This window comes from Mesocricetus auratus, unplaced genomic scaffold (assembly GCF_017639785.1).
Source record: "Mesocricetus auratus isolate SY011 unplaced genomic scaffold, BCM_Maur_2.0 Super-Scaffold_100694, whole genome shotgun sequence".
In the NCBI taxonomy this organism is placed as follows: domain Eukaryota; kingdom Metazoa; phylum Chordata; class Mammalia; order Rodentia; family Cricetidae; genus Mesocricetus; species Mesocricetus auratus.
The window spans coordinates 664,209-690,630 of NW_024429268.1; the positions used below are offsets into that span (position 1 = coordinate 664,209).

The following is a 26,422-nucleotide window of genomic DNA, read 5'->3' on the forward strand; positions in this document are numbered from 1 at the left end:
TCCGAGATGCCTGCTGGAAATCTTCATAGAGATGTCAAGTCGTTAGGTGGACCCAAAGTTCCCGATGGAAAAAAAAACTGAGGTCCGAAGACAACTTGGCTTCCATAGTATTTTGGGGCAATTAGAAGTTAGATAGGATGTGATTTTTACGTGGACTGAGGGAAGACACCTCAGCACTTGCTTGTCAAGTGAGGAAGAGAATGCAGGAGAGACTGAACTGGTAGCCAGTGATCAAGAAGGAAAGCAAGGGAGTGCAGAGCCCTGGGATTCATGGGAGGCAAGTATTTCCGGGAGGTAAGGGTCCAGAAGGACGCGATTCAGACTTCAGATCCACACCGACTTAGACAACCTTTGTAAAGGCTTTAGTGACAAGAGATAACAACGGAGGGAAGGAAAGGAGGCGGAGGAGGAAGGGAGAAGAAGAAGAAGTAGACAGAGAAGGAAGAGCTTATTTCTACATCGCGGAGAGCCTCGAATGAGTCATCCTGGAAGAGGAAGAAAACTGCCTTTGCAGGAGGTTCTCTCGCTAACCCATCCCCCTCTGGCTGATGGCGATCCTCTGCCAGCCTCCGCCTTTTCTGACTGAGATTTTGCAGTCCGGAAAATACCTGCCAGGGCTGCCTCATGCTCAGTCTGACTTCCAGACCCTGTCCAGCCCAAGCCCCTACTTCAGACTCCATAACCACAAGGGTAGTGTGTTTTCCTGCCTCTTGGGGATGAAGAGAGCATGATCAGGGCGGATTCCTTTCTGAACCATGGGAAGTTCTTGTTTGTGTTGCTTACCTATAGCTGAAGAGAGCATCTGCCTCTGCCAAACATCACCAAATGCCCACTGGGCCACAGTATTGTCCCAGATGAAGAGTTCTCTAATAGACGCTCCAGGTGGCTTCAGCTTCCTCCGAGCTTGCCTGAATTGACTTAAGACCCCTAATTTCTATTTTAATCATGTTTACCTAAAGAATCTTGCAGCAATTATTGTTTTTCCCCCTATCCTTTGGCCATGTGAATATTTTTAAAAAGCTATTTCACGGAGAGTTTTGCAACCCAAGAATGTCTTCCTCTGGGACCCATTCTTTGAAATTTAAGCGTCGATGATGGTGACATCACATCTCCTCATCTTCCCGGGATGTCAAGAGCCACCTGATTTACCCATGATCCCTTGTTCCCAGTTATAAAACTACCCAATTCAGGCAGATAGTAAAAAGCTCAGCCTATGAGCCATCGTATCTCAACTTTTGAAAGGCTGAAACGTGTGTTTATGGATCTTTAAACACAATGGAAAGCAAAATCCAAACCAATTAGAAGTGCATCTCTCTTGCTCTCCTTGGAGTAGAGCTGAACCCTGACTGAGTCCAGCCTTTTCCTGCCTGTGACAATGGCTTCTGTAGAGTCCTCCTTGTCTGGGAATCTTTGCCCAGTACTATCTTTCCCTTTCCAAGGTGGATGGATAAGGGTTGAGTCTTCGGTCAAATTGTTTGGAATCAGATCTCTTCCTTCCTTTCACCTGGCTTGTGGCCTTAGGTGAGTTAACTAACCATTTACTGTAGTTTCTTCCTGTGTAAAAGAAGCAGGAAGCAGCAACCCCTTCTATTTTGTAGAATCCTGAAATAAACTAAAGCTCTTGGCCTTGAGATGTCGTCCTGGACCCCTTAGGTAACGCCTATGTTGTTGCTACTGTGCCAGGCTTGCAGATAACAGGTGTATTAACATATCCTTATGCTATAATTACTGCAACTTAGACACCATACACATTTATTATTATTTTTTTTACTGTACACCTTTAAAGTCTGAGAGATGGCCATTTTGATCATCCACAGATTTGGGCGCACTTCATGATCGGAATCCCAACTTTCCACTTTGAGGCTTCCCTTGGTGACTTTCTCTTTGCTCTCTCAGTCACTTGGCACTCAGACGGTGCTGAAGTTATCCATCTGTGAATCTGGAACGGAGATGCTTGAGGAGCAGCTGACCAAACAAGCCCTGTTATAGAGCTGGAGGAAACTCTGCTGCTTTATGGCCTTGTCAGCCAAGCTAAGCTCAGAGAACTTCCCCAGGATTCCAGTCTTCATTGACTTAGAAGTTGTTTAATGGACCTTGTTTTTTCTGTGAACTTTCCTAACAGGATAGAGAAGGGGTGGGGGGAAAGAGGCATCCCCAAGTGTTGTTCTATAGACAGTGGCTATGTGTTAACTCGGGCTCCTCACACAACTCAAAAGAAACTGAGGCCCAAGGAAGATTTCTCAGGTCCTTTGGGCCACATATTTCACAGAGATGCCACCGCTTAACATTAAAGGCACTCTGAGCAATGTGCTGTAAGCCTGGACATTGATTATCGATTTAAATGGACCCAGCCTTCCTCTTTAGGAGCCTCTGAGCAGTAAACATCTACCTGAAGATCTCTGACATCTGCTGCTTCAGATCTCTAACTTTCTCTTTAGGAGTCACCTACTGTGGCTCATGTATCTTGCTGACTGAAGGTGACCTATTTCCTAGCCGGGGTTCCATCAAGCCTGCTCATCCCCCTTCTACGGCATATACCTGCCAAGAGGACCAACAGGTAGGCTTCCACAGTGGAGCTCAACACACGCCTCCTTCTTCCTCTGCTGTCACTGGGGTCCTGGCTGCCTGGCCTTCAGATTCTCTGTGCCAGAGCACCTGGGCTGACCTAGCCTCCTTCAGGCTTCGATAACAGCATGGGTATGTTTTCTTTTTTCTTTTTTCTTTTTGGACCCTAAGAGAGCTCTAGCCTATGGATCTGATGCAGGACTGAGGTCGGAACACCCAGTCTGGTTGAGGCTCTAGTTACCATGCAGTGTAAACGTATCTGCCGGGCCATGCCGATACGTTGTCTTACGCTAGCTCCTTATTTTTGCGTCAAAACAGGGAGAAAAACTTTCTCACGCTATTCAGAAGAGACAGCAGCAATTGCTTTTCCCTTCTTGTATCACTTTTAGTATTTTTTTTACTCTCACCTACTTTTCTACTAGATCAGAATCATGGCTGGATTCTTATCTCCTCCAAATGACCTACATTAGCTCTTTTGGGATGACAGGTTCCAATTATATTTAGCTGCGCAGTGAGAATATATCTTTTCTGTTCCTCCAGTTGCTTAAAAGAGTTGTGAACCTGACCTTGATAGCACAGTTTGTGGTGGAGGCTGGGCCTCTGTGGCATCCGCTCTGTGTACAAAGCTAAGAGCTCCCTTCTGATTCTTTCAGACTGGAGTGGTGGCAAAGCAGTTCTTCCCTAGAACTCTGAGGGAGCACACGGGTGATGCTGTCCCATGCCTTTAGTGCACTCAGTGACACTGGGGAGAAATTTTCTGACAGACTTTTGTGTGCTTTGTTGCCCTACGTGGGGAAACCCCGGGCTCTAGCTTGCTGCCCTGTGGCCACTGTCACAGGTGCGGGTGAAGAGCTTGAGGGACAGTTCTGCCCGAGAATGCTCTGCTAGGGCAGGACCCGTGGGGCAATCCCATCTCAAGAGGTGTTTTGGGAGGGAAGAGACTGAGCTAGCTAGAAGAAATTTCTTTAAGTGCACAGGGGGAAAAAATGGACGGTGTAAAAAGTAAAGGGAATGAAGAAAGGAATTTCACGTTAAAGTTGTATTGACTGTATTCCAAGTATCCTGTTAAGGAATTTGTACGCAATGACCTCATTGAATCCTAAGTTACTGAAATTGTATTCTTGTTAAACATACAGCTATTAAATGAATTATCATTGGTCTCCACAGTTGGCAAGAGGCAGATGTAAGATTCAAACCCTATGTCGGTAATCACAAAACCTCATGGGGGGAATGTTGGTCACTTAGCCACCCAGACTATGGCCAACTCCTACTAACTACATATCAGTAAGTATTTAAAGTGGAAAGAAACCTTGGGGTCAATTATCTAACTCTTTCACTAGGCATATGAGGAAAGATAGGGGAGGTGGCGGTAGTTGGTAAAAAGAAAATAAAAAGTAAGTTTCCATTGGAGTTGAACTGAGACTAAGGTTGAGCTTGCTGACTTCAGAGCTGTTAAAATGTGTCCTTCTTTTGGAGATAAGGCTCCTCTCTGCTGACCCTGGGCTGGGCATTTACTGTAGAAAAATAGTCCCCGGGTTGCCTCATGTAGCTCACACCTGGGAGACATGCTTTGTGCTCACCTCTAAGATAACAGGAAATTAAAAATGGGAACCAGGGACTTAGCCTTTGTTACCAAGTGACAATAAGTTGCTAACCCATCATATTAGTTCACTCTCTGGAAATGTCTCTTTGTAAGGCCATCAATCGTTTCGTCATTGTTAGATCCAAAGATTCCAGCTTTGAAAAAATTAATGGCCCTTGATATTATTTGATATTGTCCTTTTCATAAAATTTCTCCTTTGGAGATATTACCTTCTCCTTATTTTACTTTGCTTTTTGTATTGTTTTTTTCTTCATTCTAGCAAGGTTTTTATTCTGCCTGTCCCTTACATTTCAATGCTCTGAGGAATTCAGACTTCACCTGCATTTCTCTTCTGTTCTAGTAAATTATTCTTAGGTCATGTTCTTCAAATGAATCAGCGTGTCTTCATAGCAAATACTCCAATTGGCTTTCATTTTACGATCTTACCAAGTCTCTAGCATTCTTCTTGGCATCTCTAGTGAGTGGGAAGAAAGGGATAAAACTAGCATTGGACCTCTCCATCCAGGAGAAAGTTCAGGAAGATGAGCCAAGTAGAGCCCTGTTATGATATAACTCAAGCAGACAATTCCCGGCATTCCGGGGTTGGGTAGAGTTTGGAAAGAGGCTGGGGTCAGGTCATTGGAGCATGATACATTGATGAAGTAAAATGTACTCACTGAATCCAGCAGGAACCAGTGGACTCTTTGCTTAGCTAATGTAAAGGAAAATGTGTAATTTGTGACATACCACTCGAGGGGAAGACTGGAATTTGCTGGGTTCCCAGTGAGTTTGGGCTTTTAAAAATCAGGGCATATTCACTGTACATAGTGATAGGTTCCATGAAGTCTACCATACACCTTGACTGTGTTCATTCCATTTTCTATTTTCTCTCTTGTGCTCTGTACTGTTATTCCTGTTCATTTGTCTAGACAGACTTATTTTTTTGCTTTCATGTCAGATCTATAAAAATGATTTTTATAAAACACAGGAACTAAAAATGGGAGAAAACATGTGATGCTTGCCTTTCTGCGCCCGATATACCTGGTATATTTTGCTTAATGTGATGATCTTCACTGCGGCCATCTCATATAAGTGGATGATTTTATTCTTCCTTTTGACTGAATACATCTCCACTATGTACATATGCCGTATTTTCTGTCCATCTGTTGATCCACACTGCTGGTTCTGTAACTTGCCTGTCATGAATAGTGTGATAATAAACACAGGTAACTTAGATCCCTCCAGGTGGGTATGGGGGAGTGACATAGTTGGTGAGTGTTTTTAAACATATCACTCCTTCCATGGTCCTTTGAGTCATGTGGCTTATTCACACACCAGTCTCGCTTCCAGCACTCACTTTCTGTCGTTGTCCTGTCGTCTGCCTAAAACACACCACAGTAGTGTAGAGCTGATTTTGTCTTCTTAAAAATAGCTTACTTAGCCGGGTGTTGGTGGCGCACGCCTTTAATCCCAGCACTCGGGAGGCAGAGGCAGGCAGATCTCTGTGAGTTTGAGGCCAGCCTGGTCTACAGAGCGAGTTCCAGGACAGCCTCCAAAACAATACCGAGAAACCTTGTCTCGAAAAATCAAAAATAAAAAAATAAAAAAATAGCTTTCTAATATTGATATTTAGGCTATCTGACTCTTCTTAACATCAACTAACCCTTGGGGAGTTTCTGCTACAAGGAGATAGGTATGATGAACTGACCAGCAACCAGGTCATACCAATGTTTTCTTGATGAGTGAATGCCAAAAGGCGAAAGAATTGAACAATGAACTCCAAGAAACCCAGATGGGGAGTTTAATCTGGTTCATAGTCACCAAGTCCTTCAAACTCGGTTTCTTTTTTATACATAGTTGCATAAAATGTCCCTTAGTAGGGAACATTGCTAATTTCCTAAAGTATGAACAGTATTAGATGAAAACAATAAAAAATTCAACTAGCCATGTAAAGAATTATTGCCTTGAAGTAAATTTAAGTTAATCTGGGGTATGTTAAAAGCAGAAATAATGCCTCAGGGATCATTGTGAAAGGGCGGAAAGACTGTACGAGTCAGATGGAGTGGATGACTTCAGGGAAACAGCATTTTACAGACACACCAGGGCAGTTGTACACATGAACTCACAGTGGCTGTGGCTGCACCCACAAGACCTGTATAAGATAAGGCCAGACAAAACTCCCAAATACGGATGAAGGAAGGGGCTATGAATTCCTTCCCCTAGCTGAGAACCTATTGCCAATTGTTGGCTGCTGTGAGGAGAGTCAGTTTCTTCAGGGACGTGACCCGAAAGAAGCTGCCAAGCTTCAGCAGATGACCCGACATTCAGGCATACATTGGAGCACTAAGTGGATCCACTTAATTAAAAATAGAAGCATGGGTTTCAGGAGGAAAAGTGATAGGAGGATATGAGAGAAATTGGAGGAGAGGGATTAGAGGTGGAATGATCAAAGCACACTGTGTTCATGCATGAAATTCTCAGACAGTTTTTCAAAGCGAAACTATTGGTGAAGAGGATTAGGCTGTGTGACTGGATCCAGTCTTCTCACAGGCCATTATGAGTTAAACATCAACCTCTTCTCCATGAAGAGGGACTTTCTTTTCTGTCTAGATCTCTGGGCAGAGAAAAGAATGAATTCCTATTTATCTTTTTAAGGCTAATTTGAACCTGGCTCATTTTGTTTTTCTCTCCTTACTTTAACTTCTCTGTCTCTATCATTTCAAGCAAAGTTGGGCTCCTGGAGCCCATTTGTCTCCCTTCTCTTTCCTCCTTCCTTTCCCCCTCCCTCCCTCCCTCCCTTCCTCCCTCCCTTCCTTCCTTCTTTCCTTCCTTCCTTCCTTCCTTCCTTCCATTATTCCCATCCCATTCTTAAGTTTTATAGATGATAAAAATCATAGTTTTGAAATCATAAGCCTAAAGTGTCAGAAACTAGAGAAGCCTTTTGAGATGTCCCTGCCCACGCTCTGATCTTTCAGTTGAGGACAGCGAATGGGACATGGAGCCAGACCTCAGCTTCTCCAGTTTTTTTCCTCATTCCTCTCTGTCTGTCTTAGAGAAGAAATGTGGCCTAGATACTGTGAGAAGAACCCCTATCCCTCCATAGACCGACTGGTTTTTTTTTTTTTCCTTGTGAAGGTTCCTAAACCAACAGAGAGGTAAATCATGACTATTCTTCCATTCACTCACCAACAAACAGCTGGCTGTAGAGTTCCAGGCGGGTGTGACCTTCAGTGGGGGCTTTTCGGATCTGCTGGGGCAGGCGATCCACCTGGAGACTGGCCTGTTTGACGTTCCTCTCTGCCGTGACCCGATGCCACTGGTCATCATTGAGAGGGGAGGGTGACCGCACCACAATCTCCACTGGCCCGTTTCCAACGTCGAACGAAAAGGACACTTCTGTGGCAGCTGGAGGAGCAGAAAGTATGACAGATAGATTAGTGTATTTCTCCCAGGTATCAAATAGCAGTAGATTATAGAGAGATGTTACACAGGTAATGAAAAAAAAAACCATGGGAGGAAAGTAAACATGAATTCATTATTTCCACTAACCAAGAAGAAGAAAATAAATTCGTGTGTGTGTGTGTGTGTGTGTGTGTGTGTGTGTGTGTGTGTAGTACTGTGTGTCAGGCATACATTTAGTTAATGTCTTTATTTACTCCTTAGAAGACTCCTAAGAAGTTACCATCATCAACTGTTTCCAGATAAGAACACGGAAGCCCAGTGAAGTTGGCAGTAAGATATACTTATTGATAAAGGTGTAGTGGGCATTCACCCCACCCACGACCGTGGGCTATTTAGCCCTGATAGAGGTGGAGCTTCTTGTTTGCTGACATAACTCCTTCAAAAGTAAGAGGAGAGCAGTCTTGCTGTCTCCCGTGTGGTGGTTGGATCTGATCACAGCTTCCAGCGCCCCTGGGCAGAAGACCTAGGGGACTCCCTACACCTTATTGTTATTTGTGAGGGGTCCTCCAGTAAGTGTTTGACACCCTTTTGTTTGGGCTCTCATGAGCTTCCTTAACACTGCCTATACAATGTGTGGTAGTGGCACTCAGATCTGTGGTAACCAAGAACTCTCTAACAGGATCTAAGTCCCTGCTTAGCAAGAGGTAAATCATGCCTGGTACTGGAAATTCAGCAAACCACGCAGAGCTAGTGAAGTCATAGATCATGGGGAGAACCTCTTACAGCTTCTTTACTAGAGACCAGCATAGACATTAACTGCATTCTCAATACTTTTAGCCTTATGCCTACAGACACATAATTCTCATCAAAGAGACGTCCCTTTGAGGTCGATGGAGACATCGCAGAAAGCCACAGATTGTTCAAAACGCAGAGAGTTATCAGTGGTGGGGTGTCCAGACTCACTTGATACATCCACAACTCAAAACCTGCACCTACGTCTCAGGGAACACTGGAGAAGAGGGCAGAAAGATTGTAAGAGTCCAAGGACCCAGATCGTGCATTCTAGCAATGGCAGGGGAGCTGTGTCTGCAATACCACAACAATGTGGCTGCTGCCTAATTAAGACCCAAACAATCACAATACCAATAGACACCTCATGGGGCCCCATCTCTAGACAAAGAGCTTCAGTCAAATAAGGTATGCCGAGAGTAGAGGAAATAGTCTTCCCCAGAGATGAGCCTTCTACTGAGTGGCCAACCCTGAAGCCATGTGAATAAAAGCAATACTAATCAGATTCATCAGAAGGTATGTGAGTGCATGGGTGCACAATGCCCCCTCCCAATAATAGTCATAGTAAAAGAGGCCATGAAATTAAGAGGGATTTTGCTTTGTGTGTGATACAGGAGGGGGTAAAGGGGGGGAGATATGGGAGGCATAGGAAGAAAGAAAGGGTAAAATGATGTAATTATATTCTATATGGGTACTTTTAAAACTCCAGTACCTGGATTAGATAGACATTGGTATTTCCAAAAGCTTGCCAGGACGTGTTACCATGGGGTTAGAATCGAGAACTATGGCTTTAAGAGAGTTTGCCAACTTATTTCATTAATCTTCATAGTCCTTACTGAACGTTAGGGTTATGAGTTATTCAGACAATGGTGGTGAGCAGGATCTTTCATTGGACCACTAGTGGCTGTCTCCAAGGCTGCATAGCATTTCTGCAGCACAATCTTCCTCTGCAGGATGCTGCAAACCTTGGCTGGCTCCCATCTGGGATACCGGATCCTGCTCACAGCCTCCCTGCCAGCACCGAGCACAAATCATTCTTGCTTCCAGAGATCTCTTTTGTCAACCTGTTTTGCAACAAATCACCTTGCAACAACAGGCGAATGGGTTTGACGGTTGCTTTGTCAAATTTGGTTATAAGCAGCCTTTTTAAAAAATTTCACCTTTTAAGCGTTATACGAGGGGCCCCTCAGTAGCCACCCAGTGCTTTATAAACATGCTTTGGATGCATATTTTTCTCAGGACTGGAAGGGGAGGAAGCTTTCTGCTGAACCAGCACACATATCTCTAGTTCCCTTAGGCTTGGAGAATTCTTTTTAGCATTAAAGATGTGGTACACCAGTCAGTTTCCCCGGCTTTGCATGTAGAGATATCCGTGTCCCTCTATCCATCAAGAAGCCTTCTGCCTAATCTCTAAGCCGGTTAATTAAATATCCGTCATTTTTTTTTCCAGGGCTAATGGAAAATTCAGTTTCTTTGGGACAATGTCACAAGCAATCCAACTTCTAATTTGAAAACCACAGTGGGCCAGATTCTCTCAGGGGCTCCCGTGTTCCCTGCCTCCGTGTCAGGGTCCCTGGAAAGCTGTCGTAACTTTATTGAGCTACAGGGATATTAGTTACAGAGCTCAACTTAATCAACCTAATTGTACCAAGGAATTTTGATCCTTCACGTCGTTAGAATGAGAAACTTCATTTTAACACCTGCAGTGATTCCACACGTGGTCTGGTAAAAATGTCTCATCCGGATTAGAAGCCCCTGCCTCCAGGGTCATGCTGACAGGGTGTAACACGCAGGCTAGTGACCTCTGTCTCAGCTGCCACGGCAGTAGGATGGGAATGTAGGTAGACCATCACGTGACTGCAGACTCAAGGGTCCTTCTGGGTGGGGTGAGTGCAGTGGATGGGGAAGTAGCCCAGGCTTCAGATGAAGTCTGTTCTGTAGCTGCACTTGGAAATGTGAGTCATTGGAGCATCAGGAGGACGAGGGCTCCTGGGCCAAGTAGGAGAGACTGTTTGACTTTAAAGGAGCCAACTGCCATCAGGGAAATAGAGTTTAGTGATAAACTGACTTTAACCCTCAGGTTCAACTTGAAGGGGTAAATGCTGGTCTAATCTCCTCAGCTATGTCCTTTTGCTATGGCAAATTCTTGTCTGGGTCTTAAACTGTCACCATTTAGAGAGATTCTGAGCACCAGCAGATTCTGGGAAATGTCCTTACTTTTTACAGCTCTTGTCATGATAGGTTCCCACCTATTCTTTTGACCACATCCTCTTTGTTTTTTGAACTATTTATTTATATTTTTGAGAACTGCATACCTGCATACAATGATTTTTTTATCATACCCCTTAAACAACTTCTTTTTGTCATATAAATACACACACACACATACACACACACACACACACACACACACACACACACACATATATATATATATATATATAGTCATATTCCATTAACTGGAATATGGTCAACATACCAGGACCACAGTCCTAAAGAAAACTGACTTTCCCTCCCATAGCAGCCATCAACTGTCAATGCTTCTCTGACTAGGAGTAGGGACTTGTACACTTAGGGTTCCTCCCCTAACCCTGCTGAGATGTTGACTGGTTTGATCTTGTGCAGGTTTTATACAGGAAACCATAGCTGCTATGGGCATTTGAGAGCAATGGTCCTCCTGTCAAGCCCAGTAGACATTTTCATTCCAGTCCTCCCCAACCTCTGACTCTCACAACTTTCCCACCATCTCTTGTGTGATGTGCTCTGAGTCTTGAGGGGAGGGACTGTGAAGCAGACTCCAGTTTATGACTGAGCTCTGTACTTTTGCTCTGTACTTCACCAGTTGTGGTCTCTGAATTAACTGCCATCCACAAAGGAGCTTATATAAAGAGGCCTGATTGCTGTGCTCATCCATGACCTCTGTGCTCATCCATGAGCCCTGTGCTCATCCATGACCCCTGTGCTCATCCATGGCCTCTGTGCTCATCCATGGCCTCTGTGCTCATCCATGACCCCTGTGCTCATCCATGACCTCTATGCTCATCCATGACCCCTGTGCTCATCCATGAGCCCTGTGCTCAGCCATGATGACCCCTGTGCTCATCCATGACCCCTGTGCTCATCCATGACCCCTGTGCTCATCCATGACCCCTGTGCTCATCCATGACCCCTGTGTTCAGCCATGACCCCTGTGCTCATCCATGGCCTCTGTGCTCATCCATGACCCCTGTGCTCATCCATGGCCCCTATGCTCATCCAAGACCCCTGTGCTCCTAATAGCAATCCTTTGCTCTAGGGAAGGAACGAAGTTTTCCAGGACCTGACTATTGCTCCTCACTCCCACGAGGGTGCAGGAATTGGGGCTCAAGGGCCAGGGCCTCCACAAATAGTACAGTTCCTCTCTCAGCTCTGCTGCAGAAGGTTCAAGGGAAGGGGAGGGTTTCTCCCTTTCAGTCACTCAGTGTCAGCTGCCTTGACACCACTAAGGGACTCCTTTGAGAAATCCCGTCTCCCAGACATCCAGCCAGTCTGTTTTAAAAGCTTCCAGCATTCAGTGTGTGGCTGATTGCCCTTGGCCTTCTGGGTGAGCGCAACTGACATTTCAAGAAAGATAATTACAGAGAGAGTCAGTGAGCGAATAAAGAGAGGCAGCAGAGAAGACACCAGAGCCAGTGACACTGTTCAGTTAGTGCGTGTCTTCACTTGGAGACTGAAGTGCTGCCCTGTCTGTCTTTGTCTGTAGAGAAGGGATTTCTTATAGAATGAAGATATATCCAGAAACAAGCGTCTGAGAATTGGGTTGCATATAGCAAGACTCACTGGAAAGAATGCAGATAGCAAACACGACTGATTGTCTTCCCGGGAGTGTTGAAGACTGTTTGGTCTTTTGTTTTTTCCTTCTCTTTGAGCTAATAAGTTACTTGACCACAATTTCACGAAGCAGGCAGACTCCTGCGTAGGAGGCAAAGGACTCATGGTAATAATACAGCAGGCAACACGAGCTTCAGGCTCATCCTGGTTTCTCTGACCTGCTACCCCCAAATCCTAGGGTCAGCCAGGTGGGTGCCCCACATTAAATAATCCTGCTGCACAGCGGAGAACTCTGCACTTAGAAAACCTGGATCTTTCACGGCCCTGTTAGCAAACCTGTCTCATTTTGGGTCTTGGAGAGACACTGTTGGTTATTGTCCTGGTGATTAAACAAAACTAGCCTCTGCTTTGGGGGTGGGGGGAGACAGCATCTCTGTCTTCTACCTCTGTCTGTCCACCCCCATAGTCTTCAAGACATGAGAACAAAGCTACCACGACCCCTTCCCAGAATACAAGCAGAATGGGAGGAACTGTGGGGAGTTTTCTCTTGCCAATTAGTTACTCCTGGATTTTCTTTTAGAGATTGGAAATGTTTTCAGTCTCAGCCTTCAGGGGAATAGGGTTGGGGTGGGGATCCCCATTCCAGACACCAAGGCTGAGAGCCTGTGTCTAATTAGGGCAAGTATGACCTCTCCTTGTTCCCTGCCAGGAGCCCTGGCCAATGAAACATGACCGGAGTCTTTTGGGAGAGGTTTCTTAGCTCATGAGAGATACAGGGGAGAGTATTTCCCTTTCTGCTCCTTGATAGTAGGTAGAAGTCGGTGAGCAATAAGATTGTCTACACCATTTCACAAATATCAGACATACTGAGGAGAAACAGAGAGAGAGAGAGAGAGACAGACAGACAGACAGAGAGAAACACAGAGAGACAGAGACAGAGACAGAGGGAGGGAGGGATGGAGGAAGAGGGAGAGAGAGAGAGAGAGAGAGAGAGACAGACAGACAGACAGACAGACAGACAGAGAGACAGAGACAGACAGAGGCAGAGACAGAGACAGAAGGAGGGAGGGAGAGAGAGTTATATAACCCAGGATTTTCTTCTTTTTTAATAAGTAAGTGTTTTTAAAGTAACATTTCACAGTTTAAAAGGTTATGTGGATGTGGGCATGGGTACCAGCAGAGGGTAGTGGTGGCAAGTCTCCTGCTGCTGGAGTCACACAGGCAGCTGTGAGCTGATATCTTTAGTTTCCTGAGAGTCTTTGTATCCAGAACATGCCTGAAAACACTGACCCAGAAAAACCGCAATCCTTCTGTCAAATTACAACCGTCTACAACAATCTCTGAGAAATGAATGAATGAAAGCGCAGATAGCTTTCTTCATAGATTTTCACACTGAAACATCACGGGGAGGAAAGAGGAACACGGAAAGAAATACACTTGGCGGCACACTGACAAAGGAATAGTCTGGGTGGCAGGAAGTACTGGTGAATCCAACCGGGCTACCACTTCTGTGCGGGCCCCACCACGGTGAGCACAACACAGCTCTTATTGGAGCCCACCCTCTCCTGCCACGAGTGCTCATTCCAGCAGGTGGCGCTGTGAGCACTCCTTAAGTAAAGGACTGCAGACTCAGGGAGCAAAGCGCCAAAGGCCACCACCACCCCTTGGGCTGGCTTAGGCCAGCAGGTGATGGGGATCACGGAGAAAAGACGGGGAGAAGGTGTACTGCCTGGCCACCGCTGGAGTCGGTTTCTTCTCGAGTGCCCTTGTGGAACTCCACCAGATTCAGACAAAGAAACAGATCACTGGTGTGGTTGGCAATTGAGAAACTTGAGACAGCTATGAGAAAAGTCAGGAGGGCAGGAAATCACATCACTGTGGGATTCAGAGAGAGGAAGAGAAGCAGTGAAGAGGATCTCTGGTCCCACCTATGGCCAGCTGCCCCTACTCACACGGTGCGCCCCCCCAATCCTCCTTCCTGGTCAAGGGTGCACCCAAGTCATCATCCCTTCTCTCCTGCTGCCTTGCACGTGAAGATGCTCGCAACCACCTACTCCCCACAGCCTCGTCCGCACAAAGCCCACCCCCATGGTCCTTATTCAGTACCCACCAGTGTTGCTTCCCCTTTTCCTTGTCTTAAATAACTTCTGCTGTTTAGTGTTTCTGTCCCCCATTTCTTCCAACTCTCATCACGCATAGGCTTTGTCCTTAACCACAGCAGGATGTGCACCTTCCTCAGGGCGGGGCTGCTCGCTTTTCTTTACTTCTCTGCCCACGAGCCACCACATTCGAAACGCTGTCTCCAGACACTCCATGCTAAATAGCAAACGGCTCTCAAGTCCTCACCCCCCTCTTCATCTTGGTTTTTCCCCTCTTTCTCTTGATTTTAAAGATGACAGGTCGTTCAGCTGTGCCTGTTCTTGACTTCCCTAAGGCAGAGGATTTTCTACTGTGGTCACTTTTTTCCCCCTCTCAGAACAATGCTTGCCATATAGCACACACTTAACATTTTGTGAACAAATGAACGAAGGAATGAATGAATGAATGAACAGGAGGCAAACCGCTACAGTAACAGTACCCCCAAAGAGGGGAAACCAGGCATTTCCAGTGTCACCGAACATTTGGAACGGCACCTGGAATCCCATAAACATTTTTTTGCTAAGAATACAATGTAGCTGGATGAAGATTCCCTCAACTCCAAATGCACACACACACACACACACACACACACACACACACACACACACACACACACACAGAGTAGCTGTATCTGTTGGAAGCAACTGTTCCTCAGTATTGTCCCCAAACACTCCATGTTTGGGGAGCAATGACTCGCCTCAGTTGTTAAGTCAGCTGATATAGAGGTACATGGCCCTGGAATCCTGCCCTAAGAGACACTGAGGATTTCAGATTTTCTTTTAGTGGGCCTGCTAATACGTAGAAATCTTTTGAGTGACTAGTAAGATTTAAATAAGTGTCAGACAAAGAATTTACCTTTGACCTTCATACTCTAGAAGAATGGTTACCAGAGCTGAGGAGGACGAGGAAGCAGGGAGTAGAGGGAGGGTGTGCCTCTGCCCAGGAGAAAGGCTTCTTAGTGTTCTAAATTTAGCACAGGAAGAAGCTATTAACAATTAATTTAGTATTTCAAAATTGCTAAGAGAAAAGACTTTGAATATTGTCTCTACCCTCCACAATGATATTCTATCTATCTATCTATCTATCTATCTATCTATCTATCTATCTATCTATCTCTGTCTGTCTGTCTGTCTCTCTCTCTCTCTCTCTCTCTATATATATATATATATAGTGATAGAGATGTGAATCTATCTAGCCATTATACATTATGTAAGTGTATTGAAATGCCACACTCTCTGTCATATCTAGGCTTTATCACCATGTATTAAAAACTTAGTTTAGAGAACACACATAAGTTTTATATTTAGTCTTTCTCTAAAAGAGGGTTGCATTTAACCCTCAGTGTTAGGAAAACAATCTCTAGACCCTTGGGATATATTCTGCCTGGTAAGAGTTCCTTTGTTTTCTTGGGGTCTTCGTGTTGTATCAGATACATCCACACTATGGTTCAGAATGGAGTCCAGTTGTACCAAGCAATACCCGCCTGTTTCAGAGAGATTGACCAACTCCAGGTGTTAACGTTGCGCTAAGGGCTGGATTACTGTTGAGGCCCTTTAAGGAACGCTGTTTCCTCCTGAAAGAATAGAATCTATGTCCAGCTGGAGATGTGTTATTGTATCACCTCCTCCCCTAAGAGTTGTCCCTGTTGGGCTGGCCAATCACCCGGCCAAGGGACCACTCACCACGAAGGCTAGTTCACCTTAAATCAGTTAGAGATTTGGGAGGAATAATGATTTCATCAGTGAGGTAACACAACTTTCCTTCCTAGAATTCCTACCCCTAGTTGTAGTCACTTATAGCCATGGGGATGCGTTAACATGACTGCCCACTCTTCCGAATTATTCAGAAAAGTGTAGCTTTTCTTCTTTTTATATGTTTTCCTTTTTTTATTTGGTTTTGATACTTGTCAAAGCATGGGCATATTTTCCTAGACACTCTGACCTTTCTTATTTTTTTCCCAAGGTGCTATAATTTCCCCTCCCTTCTGCCATGTGGCCCTGCTGCAAATGACGCGGTGTTCCACGGTGTCCCACGGTGTCCTCTCTGTTTCACCATTCTCCTCCTCTGAGTGGCAGCCGGCATTTGCAGCATGCCTGCCTTGGAGTTTTCTAATAAGTTTGTCCTTGAGTTTCCTTCTCAGCCTGTTCTTAACAAGACTATAAGTTTTGAGAGGTGACCCCACTTTTCTCCATAACATGCATAGGGTATGAACTTTGGGTTGTGTAGTTCCATCATCTGAGGGGTTGGAAACCAAGCAGACACGAGTATTTCATTATGCGAGCATAAGAGAGCCACAAAAAAACTAGACACTGAGGCTCAGGGAAGCTTCCTAGGCTTTCAATGTTCTGTATATGTTGTCACACATAGCTACAGGAAGGAAATATGCTCCTGACTCCACAGGGAGAAGGCAACTGGAAGCTCAGTCTCTGGGGGCTGCTTCCTGGGCTCTGCACTCTGTGCTTTCCCCCCCTCTGATTTTCATCCTTTCCTTCTAACAATGGCTGCTCTGAGTGCAGTGACCACCGGTATGAGTTCCATGAGAATTCTGGAGAATTACTGAGTCTGGGATGGTGGTGGGGAATCTGTGCTTGCAATTGGTGTCAGGAGTGTACGTAACTTTATGGGAATGATTGTCTTTGTAATCTGTCAGTTGGTTCTAACTGTGTAACCCCACAGTACTCAGCATTTCAATTCAGAAACACACAATGGGTGGACCTGACAGCATTAAAAACTAACGATTTCAGAGGATGAACTTTAACGTCTAATCTCACCCTGGATGTCTAGATGAGGACTGAGGCTGTAAGCCATTAGAACCCCAGAAATTATGAAGTGTAGAGATTTTCTTTTACTAACTTTACCTTATTGGTTTCCTAACTAATATTTTTTCTTTTTGTTTTGTCAGTTTGTGAATGTAGAGAGGTTTAAAGCCATCCATACATATTCACACCAGAAAAAAAGGTGTTAAACACATCTGAAATTGAACAAGAGCCAGGAAAAAAATTTATTTGAAGATTTTCTGGAAACTCTTCAAGGAAATGCTCAGAGCTTAAGAATCAATGTTATAAACTTGCTTTAAAAATCTTCCATATCCTGATAACCTCTTGAGTATGAGAAATATTTCTCTTCATGTATCTCAGCCTTTAAGTTTTTTTATTATTATAGCTGAAAACTCAACTTCACAAACAAAGGCATCTGCAGAGAAGAGGGAGTGAAAATGAGATACCATTGGACAGGCAGAAGCAGAGTGCTGTCTTTAAAATGCAAAGCCTTTCTAATTTTAGTTTTCTCCACGCATTTAGCCAACTCTGAGAATAACTTTTTGAATATTAACGGACCCATGTGATTTAAAGATAAAAAAATCAATTGAAAGTGATACGTGGCTTGAAATAGTACCATATGCCTGATGTAGGACAGGCGGTGGGTGTCTGATATCCACCACCTGGATGGAGTGGGCAGAGGCATCAGCATTGGTCAGAGAAGATCCAGATGTAGAAGACTAGATGGAGGGCCCAGATGGTGACTTCAGGGTTACAGTGTTTGTAATCAAGGGAGATCTTCAGACAAACCGTTAAAACTAGATTCCTAAAGATTCCCCAGGTACAGAAAACATTGAGACTTGAGAAGATGAACGTCAGGGAATTGGTTCTTTTGACACTATTTAGACATTTCCTTTCCTTTCCTTTTCTTTTCTTTTCTTTTCTTTTCTTTTCTTTTCTTTTCTTTTCTTTTCTTTTTTGCCAAATAGAAATACTTCCTGAAAGATACTTGCTTTGATATAACATGATGGGTAATCTGTGAAGATTGTTTAAAGTGATGTCAGAGATATTAGGCTAATTAAATGGCTTGGGGGGGGTCCAAGTCAAGGGGATCATGGGATTTGAGGTCCAAAAGAGGAAAGAGTTGTGACTGGAAGAGATACTAACAGGGTGAAGTTATCTCCTCATGGAGGTTATGAGGAGACAATATTTTTTCCAGACTGTTTTATTTAAATTAGAAATAAGCTTGTTTTACATGTCAGTCCAAGTCGCCCCTCCCCTTCTCCCATCATGCCTCCCCATTAACTCCATATCCTATCTTCTTTGTGCACCACACGGAGGGTGAGGCCTTCCATTGGGGATCTTCAAAGTCTGTCACATCATTTGGAGCAGGGCCTAGGCCCTGCCCCATGTGTCTAGGCTGAGAGAGTATCCCCATGTGTGGAATGGGCCCCCAAAGTCCATTTGTATACTAGGGATAAATACTGATCTACAACCATAGACCCCATAGATTGCCGAGGCCGAGGAGACAGCATTTTAGTTGGTGAATCGACTGTGCCTTTTAAATGACTGGTATGTGGATGTCTGTTCTGATGGAGACACTGATAATGAAGAGAAGACAAAGACAAGAGGCCAGGATGAGAGGATAGACAGACTCTGGGAGGAGACAGTTCGTCATGTGAACTGTGGATAAGTCTGCCAGAAGGAGGGTTGTCAGAAATTTCCCTTGTCGCCACGAACTGTGTTTCCCCTTTGTAGGTCACCTTTGTTTAGCAACCCCTCCATTTTCAAAAAACTCTTTCAGTGTTCATCCAGTAAAGACTGCAGACAAGGCTTCTCTAAGAAGGATTCTAGAAGTGCTAAATGAAGACGTATTTTCTGCATGCTACAGACTTGCAACATAAAATGCAAAATTGTTTTCCATTGGAGCAGCAGATGCACTAACACTATGGAGTGCAGCTGTGCTGAATGACTGGGAAAGCAAAGCCATAGCAAGGGTCAACACACTCTAAATGTAAGTGGTGAGACATATGAGTGGGTGATAATACTACCTAACGTGCCAACATGGATGGGGGAAATCTCACAAGACCCTACCTCTTGATGACGAGCTACAGGCAATTAATGACTACTGAGGGGAAATTAGTCTTCCTCAGGGATGAGACTCCAATTGGTTCTCCATTCCCAAGTGTTCAGCCTTAAAAACATAAATCCTTCCCTCTCTCTCTCTCTCTCTCTCTCTCTCTCTCTCTCTCTCTCTCTCTCTCTCTCTCTTTCATACACACACATTTATCCATCTATCTGTCAATCTATGCACAATGCTTAATAATATCGAGGAAAGAGAGCCACAGAGACTACTGTATGGAAGCAGAAGGAGGGCCCAGAGTTAGAGGAAGTGGAGAAGTGTTGTAGGAGGTAAGATATGATAACAGGGACTGAAGATCATCAAAGTAAACTATATACGTGTATAAAGTATCATAACTACATCCAGCAGGTCATACAATTAACAAATGGAAAACGTTCTTTCTGCTTGTGAACCACAGAGAGACATAACTGATCTAAAGAATTTCATTCATTTTCTTCACTAGTTATGATTATTTTAATTTGTTCTTAATCTTGCATCAGTATTGGGTATTAGAGTAACCTAGGGGGTCAAATGTTAAAAATGCTAGGTCTTTGAAGCTCTGTGTTGGAAGTTTCCTAAGGTAAGTGTTCCGTGAAAGCTGTTTGAAGAGTTAGATCCTTGAGGTCATATATTTCCACATCTGAGAGACGACAGAAAACACTTCACAAATTCCCGATGGCTGTACCAACCAAACACTGCTTGAACAAAGCATTCCTCTGGAATTGGAAACTGTTAAATAATGATAATGACCCATCACAAACCACTCTTTGTTTTTGATCTTGACTGCTGAACACACAGCTTTCATATATATATATATATACATATATATGTATATATATTGCATAAATAAATATATTGTCTCCCTAAAATCTGCATATATAAAACGCAGAAGAAGTCTTTTAGGACCAGTTTGTACACAGTTCAAACAGTCACATTTTATGGTTTTTTTTCTGATTTAGTGAACTAAAGGGACATGATTTCTCCCTAGAATAGTTCCTTTGAGAGAGCATTTCAGGTCTGTGTGAGCTGGTTACTAAGTTCTGCCTCTGGATGGCTCTGCACACCTACACTGAGTGCATTAATGGAGGAAGCTTTGGGAAAAGGCTCATCCGCTGGCATCGCTGTCTTACTGGGTCATCCTCCATGGCCCTGTCCTAATTCAGTCTCCTGTTTCATCATTCCCTCTTCCCTCACGCTTGCTGCTGTGGCAACAGAAGCAGGAGTACCCTGCCTTCAAAACTCTAAAGTGGAGAAGAGATGAAGGAAGACACGCAGTGTGACTCCTGGCCTCCATACGCCTGTGAACAGTGTAGTACACAGGAAGATTCGCAGTAGCCCAAATGGTGTTGTGTGATGGAGAACTAGGAACCAACGTAAGAACACCAAAGTTTGTGAAAACATAAGAGTTTAGCTCATGTTTTTTGCTGTAAGTCTTTCAGGCTGCACATTGAGATCTTTGATCTATTTAGAGTTGATTTGCATGCAGAGTGATTGATATGAGTCCATTTTTTTTCTTCTGTATGCGGCTTCTAGTTTTCCCAGTACCGTTTGTTGAAGATGCTGTCTTTCCTCCAGTATGTAGTTTTGACTTCGTTATCAAATATCAGATGGCTACAACTTGGCACACTGTATTCCGATCTTCTATTTTTTTTTTTTTTACCATTGATCTACACGTCTGTAGTGTCATGCTAGTGTCATGCTGTTTTTATTACTACAGTTCTGTAATTCAACTCTTAAGACTGGCATAGGGATTTCTCCAGCACGTTCTTTTTGCTCAGGCCTTCTCTGCTTCCAAGAACATGAAGGTAAGACCCTATGATTGAGGAAACCACGCAGTTTGGACAGATGACATGGAGGGATTGATCTAGAAGTTTCCTCCATGCATATTTGCTCTGATATTATCAGAAGGTGCTATTCGAGCTGTCAAGAGCAAAAGTCCAATCTGGCTTTAAAGCCTATGAACCATGGCAAGGACCATCCCAGCAAGCTATCTCCAGTGGTGCAATAGTAGCACTTTTATCCTGAGGGCAATCAATAGCTTCCTAATGTGTACCGAAGTTCCAATACTCAACAAGAGGGGATGTAGATGAGGAAAATTTCACAAGGTTTCTACCCTAGATGATTAGCAACAGGTAGTTAATGACTTCCGAGAGAAGGAAAATCAAATCAGTTTTCTCCAGAGATGCACTCCTATATAGATTATGAAATCTCAAGTGGTAACCCTTAAACATATGAGCAGCACTAATAAAATCAGGGAGTTAATTGTGTACTTGACACAATAATAACAAAGAAGAAGTTATGAATGTGAATAGGAGTTGGAACAGCACAGGTGAATTTGGACAGGGGAGACCGTGGGGTAGAAAATATGTAAATATAGTACTCATATATGACATTTAAAAATGAAATAAAAAGAGATAAGCCCAGCAGCATGGGTTTTCTGGTAAAGGGAATACTTAGTAGTTGAAGTGTCTTCTTCAACAATCAATTAAAACCTATGCTTCAATTTGTTGATATAATAATACATTTATTCTCATGCAGGAGGCCAGTGAATAATAGGACAAACTCCAAAAAATATCAGGTTAGCATGCTACCAGCCAATAAGAATTCTCAGGAAGGCATATTACAAAAACATTAGTTATATTTTACTCTTGTGTTTTAAATATAAAATTTAATTGTTTCAAGCTATATGCCTTCTTTGACATTTTGACATGACCATTACCTTTAGTTAAAAAAATGACTGTTGTAGAGCTTTAAAAAATTGACATAGAAATGTGCTTATAACATATTCTTATATGAAAATTGGGTTATAAAATTGTATGACTCACATAATCTCACTTTTGCAAAGAAAATGTCATAAAGGAATAGAAAATTATTTAGAAACGTAGGCACCAAATGGTAATTCAAATATATTGGAATACAGAATTATAGTTTTTAAAAAGTACCCTTTGCTTCTTTGGATTTTTAAGTCATTTGACAACATGAAAACAATATTTGTGTACTTTCAAAGTTACAATCTAATAATATCCACTTTCCTTTGCAAAGACTGGTGGCATTTTAAGCAACTCAATCTTATCATTCTAACAAGCATTTAATCAGGGCAATTAGTTAATCAAAATGCAGACAAAGAGATTTCATTTAAACCTAGACCCTGGAGGAATTTTAAATGAAACAGTTTCTCTATACTTTTAACTCTTAGAAACTTAAAAAAGTAGTGGTTAAACTCTACCATGAAATACGTTTTAAATCAGATGTAATTTTTTTTCTATTAAAAATGGCTGGGAATATGTAGCTCAGTTCGGGGTGTGCTGGCACTCATCAAACCTGGGACCCCACATAAACCAGGTCTCATAGCTCATGCTACGACCCCAACCTGTGGAATGACAATGCAGAATATCTCAAGTTCAAGGTCACGAGGTCATTTTCTCTCACACATTGAGTTCTAGGCACACTTGAGCTATATGAGACTCTGTCTCAAAGGAAAAGGCTGAAAATAAGGGTGTGCTATTTTCAGAGCAAAATCCTCACAGGTCTTTAGCCAGCATGTTCCAGTGTTAAACTATGTATACAGGAAGCAGAACGCGGGGCGAGCATAATTCACTGTTATAATTACACTCGACAGATATGCACCACTTCTATTATTCATGGGCTCTGGTTGCACTCACCCAGAAAGTCTTCATAGAATACTAAACACACACATTCTTCATGAGACGCCATTTGGAATTCGCGTCAGTTCTCATCAGAGGAATCAAATTCAAAGATGCAGAAAACCAAATTTGATCATTTTAACACTATCCACAAAGACAAGAAAAAACAGGTAATTTCCTAAGAGGCCCTGAGTCTAGTTAGCTTCCCCCTCTGAGCTAACACTGATGTGTCAAGGGTCGTTTCTTTAAAGAAAGCCATCTTCTGACTGCCCTTAGAGCTTCAGCTCTGTGATTTCCGGTTGCCTATGTGTGCCATGATTGACCTCCCCAACTCCTGTGACTTACCCTCTTTTGCCTCTGTAAAATGTCCCAAGCTTGTGTTTATATGCCTGCTGTCCCTCAGTCTGAAGCAAAGGATGTGTCTTCTGGAAGCCTTTTGGATTTCTTCAGGTGAGGATCAGACTCTCCTTCTCGGTGTCCTACTACCTATGACTACTCACACTTCCTGAGCTCTGTATCTCAGTTACCCTGCAGAGCTGTTGTCAAGGCAGGATATGCATTTCAGTCCCCAGATATTTATGTAGAGCCACATGAGGAGCTTTCACCAACAGACCAAGAGCAAAAGAATGTGTGCTCCTCTGGGCTAATGTGGTTAAGAAAGGAGAACGCAATTCACGGACACCCATCCTCTGCCTGCCAACTGCATTTGCATGTTTCCAGGCACTAAGACATGGTGGAACCATGCAACAGAAGGAGGCTGGGTTTCCAGTTAACCATGTGGGATCTCTTCATTGACCAGTGCACAGCAGCCATATAGATTCCCATCAGGACGATGAAGCCTGAGCATTTGTTATAGCAACTTATTTTTATTCCAAAACAAGAGCATCTCTTATTCCTAACCCTTTTATGACCTTATCAAGTTTTCCCCATTTTTAAAGAGAAGTTACCTTCCCAAAGTATTAGATTATCCTTCCCAGACATCCAGAATTTTGATGGTATGGATATAACGATGCTTTATTTCCAACATCAAGTTTTAAATGAGAAAATACAGTATTTAAAAAATTGATGTTGTAATACTATATTTGAATGGATGAGTAGGATCTGTTGGGCATCATACTCCTGAGCTCCCCTGTGCTTACAGGACTGCGCTCTGAATACCACAAGGACAAGCGAAAACTCCCCATACTGAACGAGTGTGTTGAGTACAAGTTGAGGGTTCAGAAACATGGGAAGCAGTTACTTTGCACTTCCTCATTGACACTCTAGATCAAATGGCCTCCAGACCCCGGGATATGCCTCCACTTGACCCTTGCAGTTTGGAGTCCAATGCTTTTTATGTCTGGCTGTGGAGCTCGGATGTTGTACACAGTGTTGTGTATGTAGAAAAACACATTTAGTGTTCTCGACACCCAACTCAGAAACTTCTAGAATCCAATCTACTTATAAATTAGAAAGTACCTGAAGTAGGAAGATGAAAGCCAAAATGATACAATGAATGTGACTGAGACAGGTAAGAATGACCTTTTCTTGGAACTTTTAGGAATACGCTTTAGCATGACCTCAGCTAACATGAACTTATGATGAAAGCTGAGACTGGGAGCGCAGTCCTGTTTTTTGTTTTTGTTTTTTTTTTTTTGTTGTTTTGTTTTGTTTTTCGAGACAGGGTTTCTCTGTATTGTTTTGGAGGCTGTCCTGGAACTCACTCTGTAGACCAGGCTGGCCTCGAACTCACAGAGATCCGCCTGCTTCTGCCTCCCGAGTGGCACAGTCCTGTCTTACAGTCATTTTTTGAGGCCAAGGCAAGGAGGGTTGACAGTTCAAGGCTACCTGGGTAGCTTTGAGAGACTCTGTCTCAAAAAGCAAAGAAGGGGCTTGTGCTGAAGGTTGGCAGAGTGCCTCTAGCCCATGAGGGGTTCCTGATTTAACCTGAGATTCTAGGTAAGACTTTAATCTTTTTTTCTCTCCCCTTGGGCCTGCCATTAGAAGTTACCTTGTAATATCAACAACGTGTCTTTACAAAAGACAACTTTTCCAACTTTGTCATTTCTGGAAGCCATTTCTAGGCTTCCTGGTTGACACTAGTTGTCTAATGCTTCCTTTCATGACTTTAATGACATAGTGCTGTCCCGTGGCTTACAAAAAGCTTCATGCCATTGTACCTAACCCTTTTGAGATATTCTTGGTTTTGCGTTGTTTTAAGCAATCGTCGCTAGTCACCCACTATGCTTGAATGCAGCCCAACTCCTGATTTCTTGTATCGTCTCCTGTTTTATTTTAAAACCAGCTTTGAATTAACTGGTCCCGAGCGTCATCCTTGGCTGCCACAGCTCCCCAGCATCACTAACACGCACTGATTGGCCGCAGCACTAACTCCTCTCTCGAAACTCTTGTTGTTATGAAAAATATCGAGCCTGCAGAGACACTGCTGTCTCTTAGAATGGCACATGGAAGGTCTCTGACCTTATTACATCTTAAAATTCATATGCACTCTCCTGCTTTTCTCAATGATCTGCTCATTTATTACTGAGCACTAATAGCACATTATTTTTCCTGTCTCTGCTTCAGATTGTGAGAATTCACGTCTGAATGGTCCTTTAGTAAGACCCTGGTCTTCTGCCTGGTCACAGGCAGGCTGATGCTGGGTATGGTTTGTGTGTGTGTGTGTGTGTGTGTGTGTGTGTGTGTGTGTGTGTGTGTGTGTACATGCTCTAAAGTGCCATCTTGTTCCAAAGGGATGATCTTACAAGTAAGCAATGGAGAAAAAAAAATTGAAATCAGAGCTACTGAGATAGAAGTAAAAACTATTTCTCTACATTAATGACACACAACGTCTACTCCATCTAGACAGTTGCTGTAGGAAGATATCATCAACAAGAATGCCTGCTGTCTTCCAGGAAATGCACCAAACTAATTGTCTTACAGAAATTTTTTTATACTTTTAGGACAAATCAATGCTACCTTAGTTCTGTTTTGTGTTTTAAATAAGGATGCAGAGAAAATAGAAAAGAAAACAACTTTTGTGTGACTAGGATCACCTAGTCATGGAAGAAAGGAGAATTCCAGAATAGGTGAACACACGTGCAGTCTCAGGAAGGTGCTGGAGAATGCCGGTACTGGGAGGTAGGTGAACTCAGGCGTCCAGTGCAGGCGGGTAAGGAGCGTGCGCACAGTGTAAAGAAGGCTGAAGTTTGAAACTAAAGCAATGGCCATCGAGTTTTCTTGATGAACATGATCTCTCAAGGTGTGAGGAACCATTAGGACTTATAAGAACAGGATCACTGGGATCAGATTCGCAGAAACCAGGCTGCATTGGGGGAAGTGGATATCAAGAGGAAGAAGGTACCAGAGGAGAAAAGACACATCATGAGACAGTTTAAATCAAGAATCCAGGGATGTGAGGGGACAGAGTCATCCTGGGAGACAGGGAAAGGAGTTTGAAGTTTTATTACCTTTGCGTCTATCTTCTGTTTTCCATCTACCTTACGGCAATGAGATGAATGCGATGCTTTATCTAGTACTGTTCTGGTATGAGAGCTCCAGGAGGAGCGGCGCTTTTCTATATCAAAATACAGTGTCCTATCAATGTAAACTGCCTACGCAATGCGGGGAGGCT

At 43.4% G+C, this 26,422-nt stretch overlaps 1 protein-coding gene across 1 annotated transcript in view; it reads right to left on the bottom strand.

Annotated features, from left to right (window-relative positions):
* The window catches only part of Cntnap2 (contactin associated protein 2), a 2,029,549-nt gene that overhangs the window by 249,594 nt on the left and 1,753,533 nt on the right, over positions 1–26,422 (bottom strand). Inside the window, exon 17 of the mRNA XM_040740424.1 lies at positions 7,334–7,552. Within this exon, the coding sequence (XP_040596358.1) occupies positions 7,334–7,552 (219 nt within the window). The remainder of the gene's footprint in view (positions 1–7,333; positions 7,553–26,422) is intronic.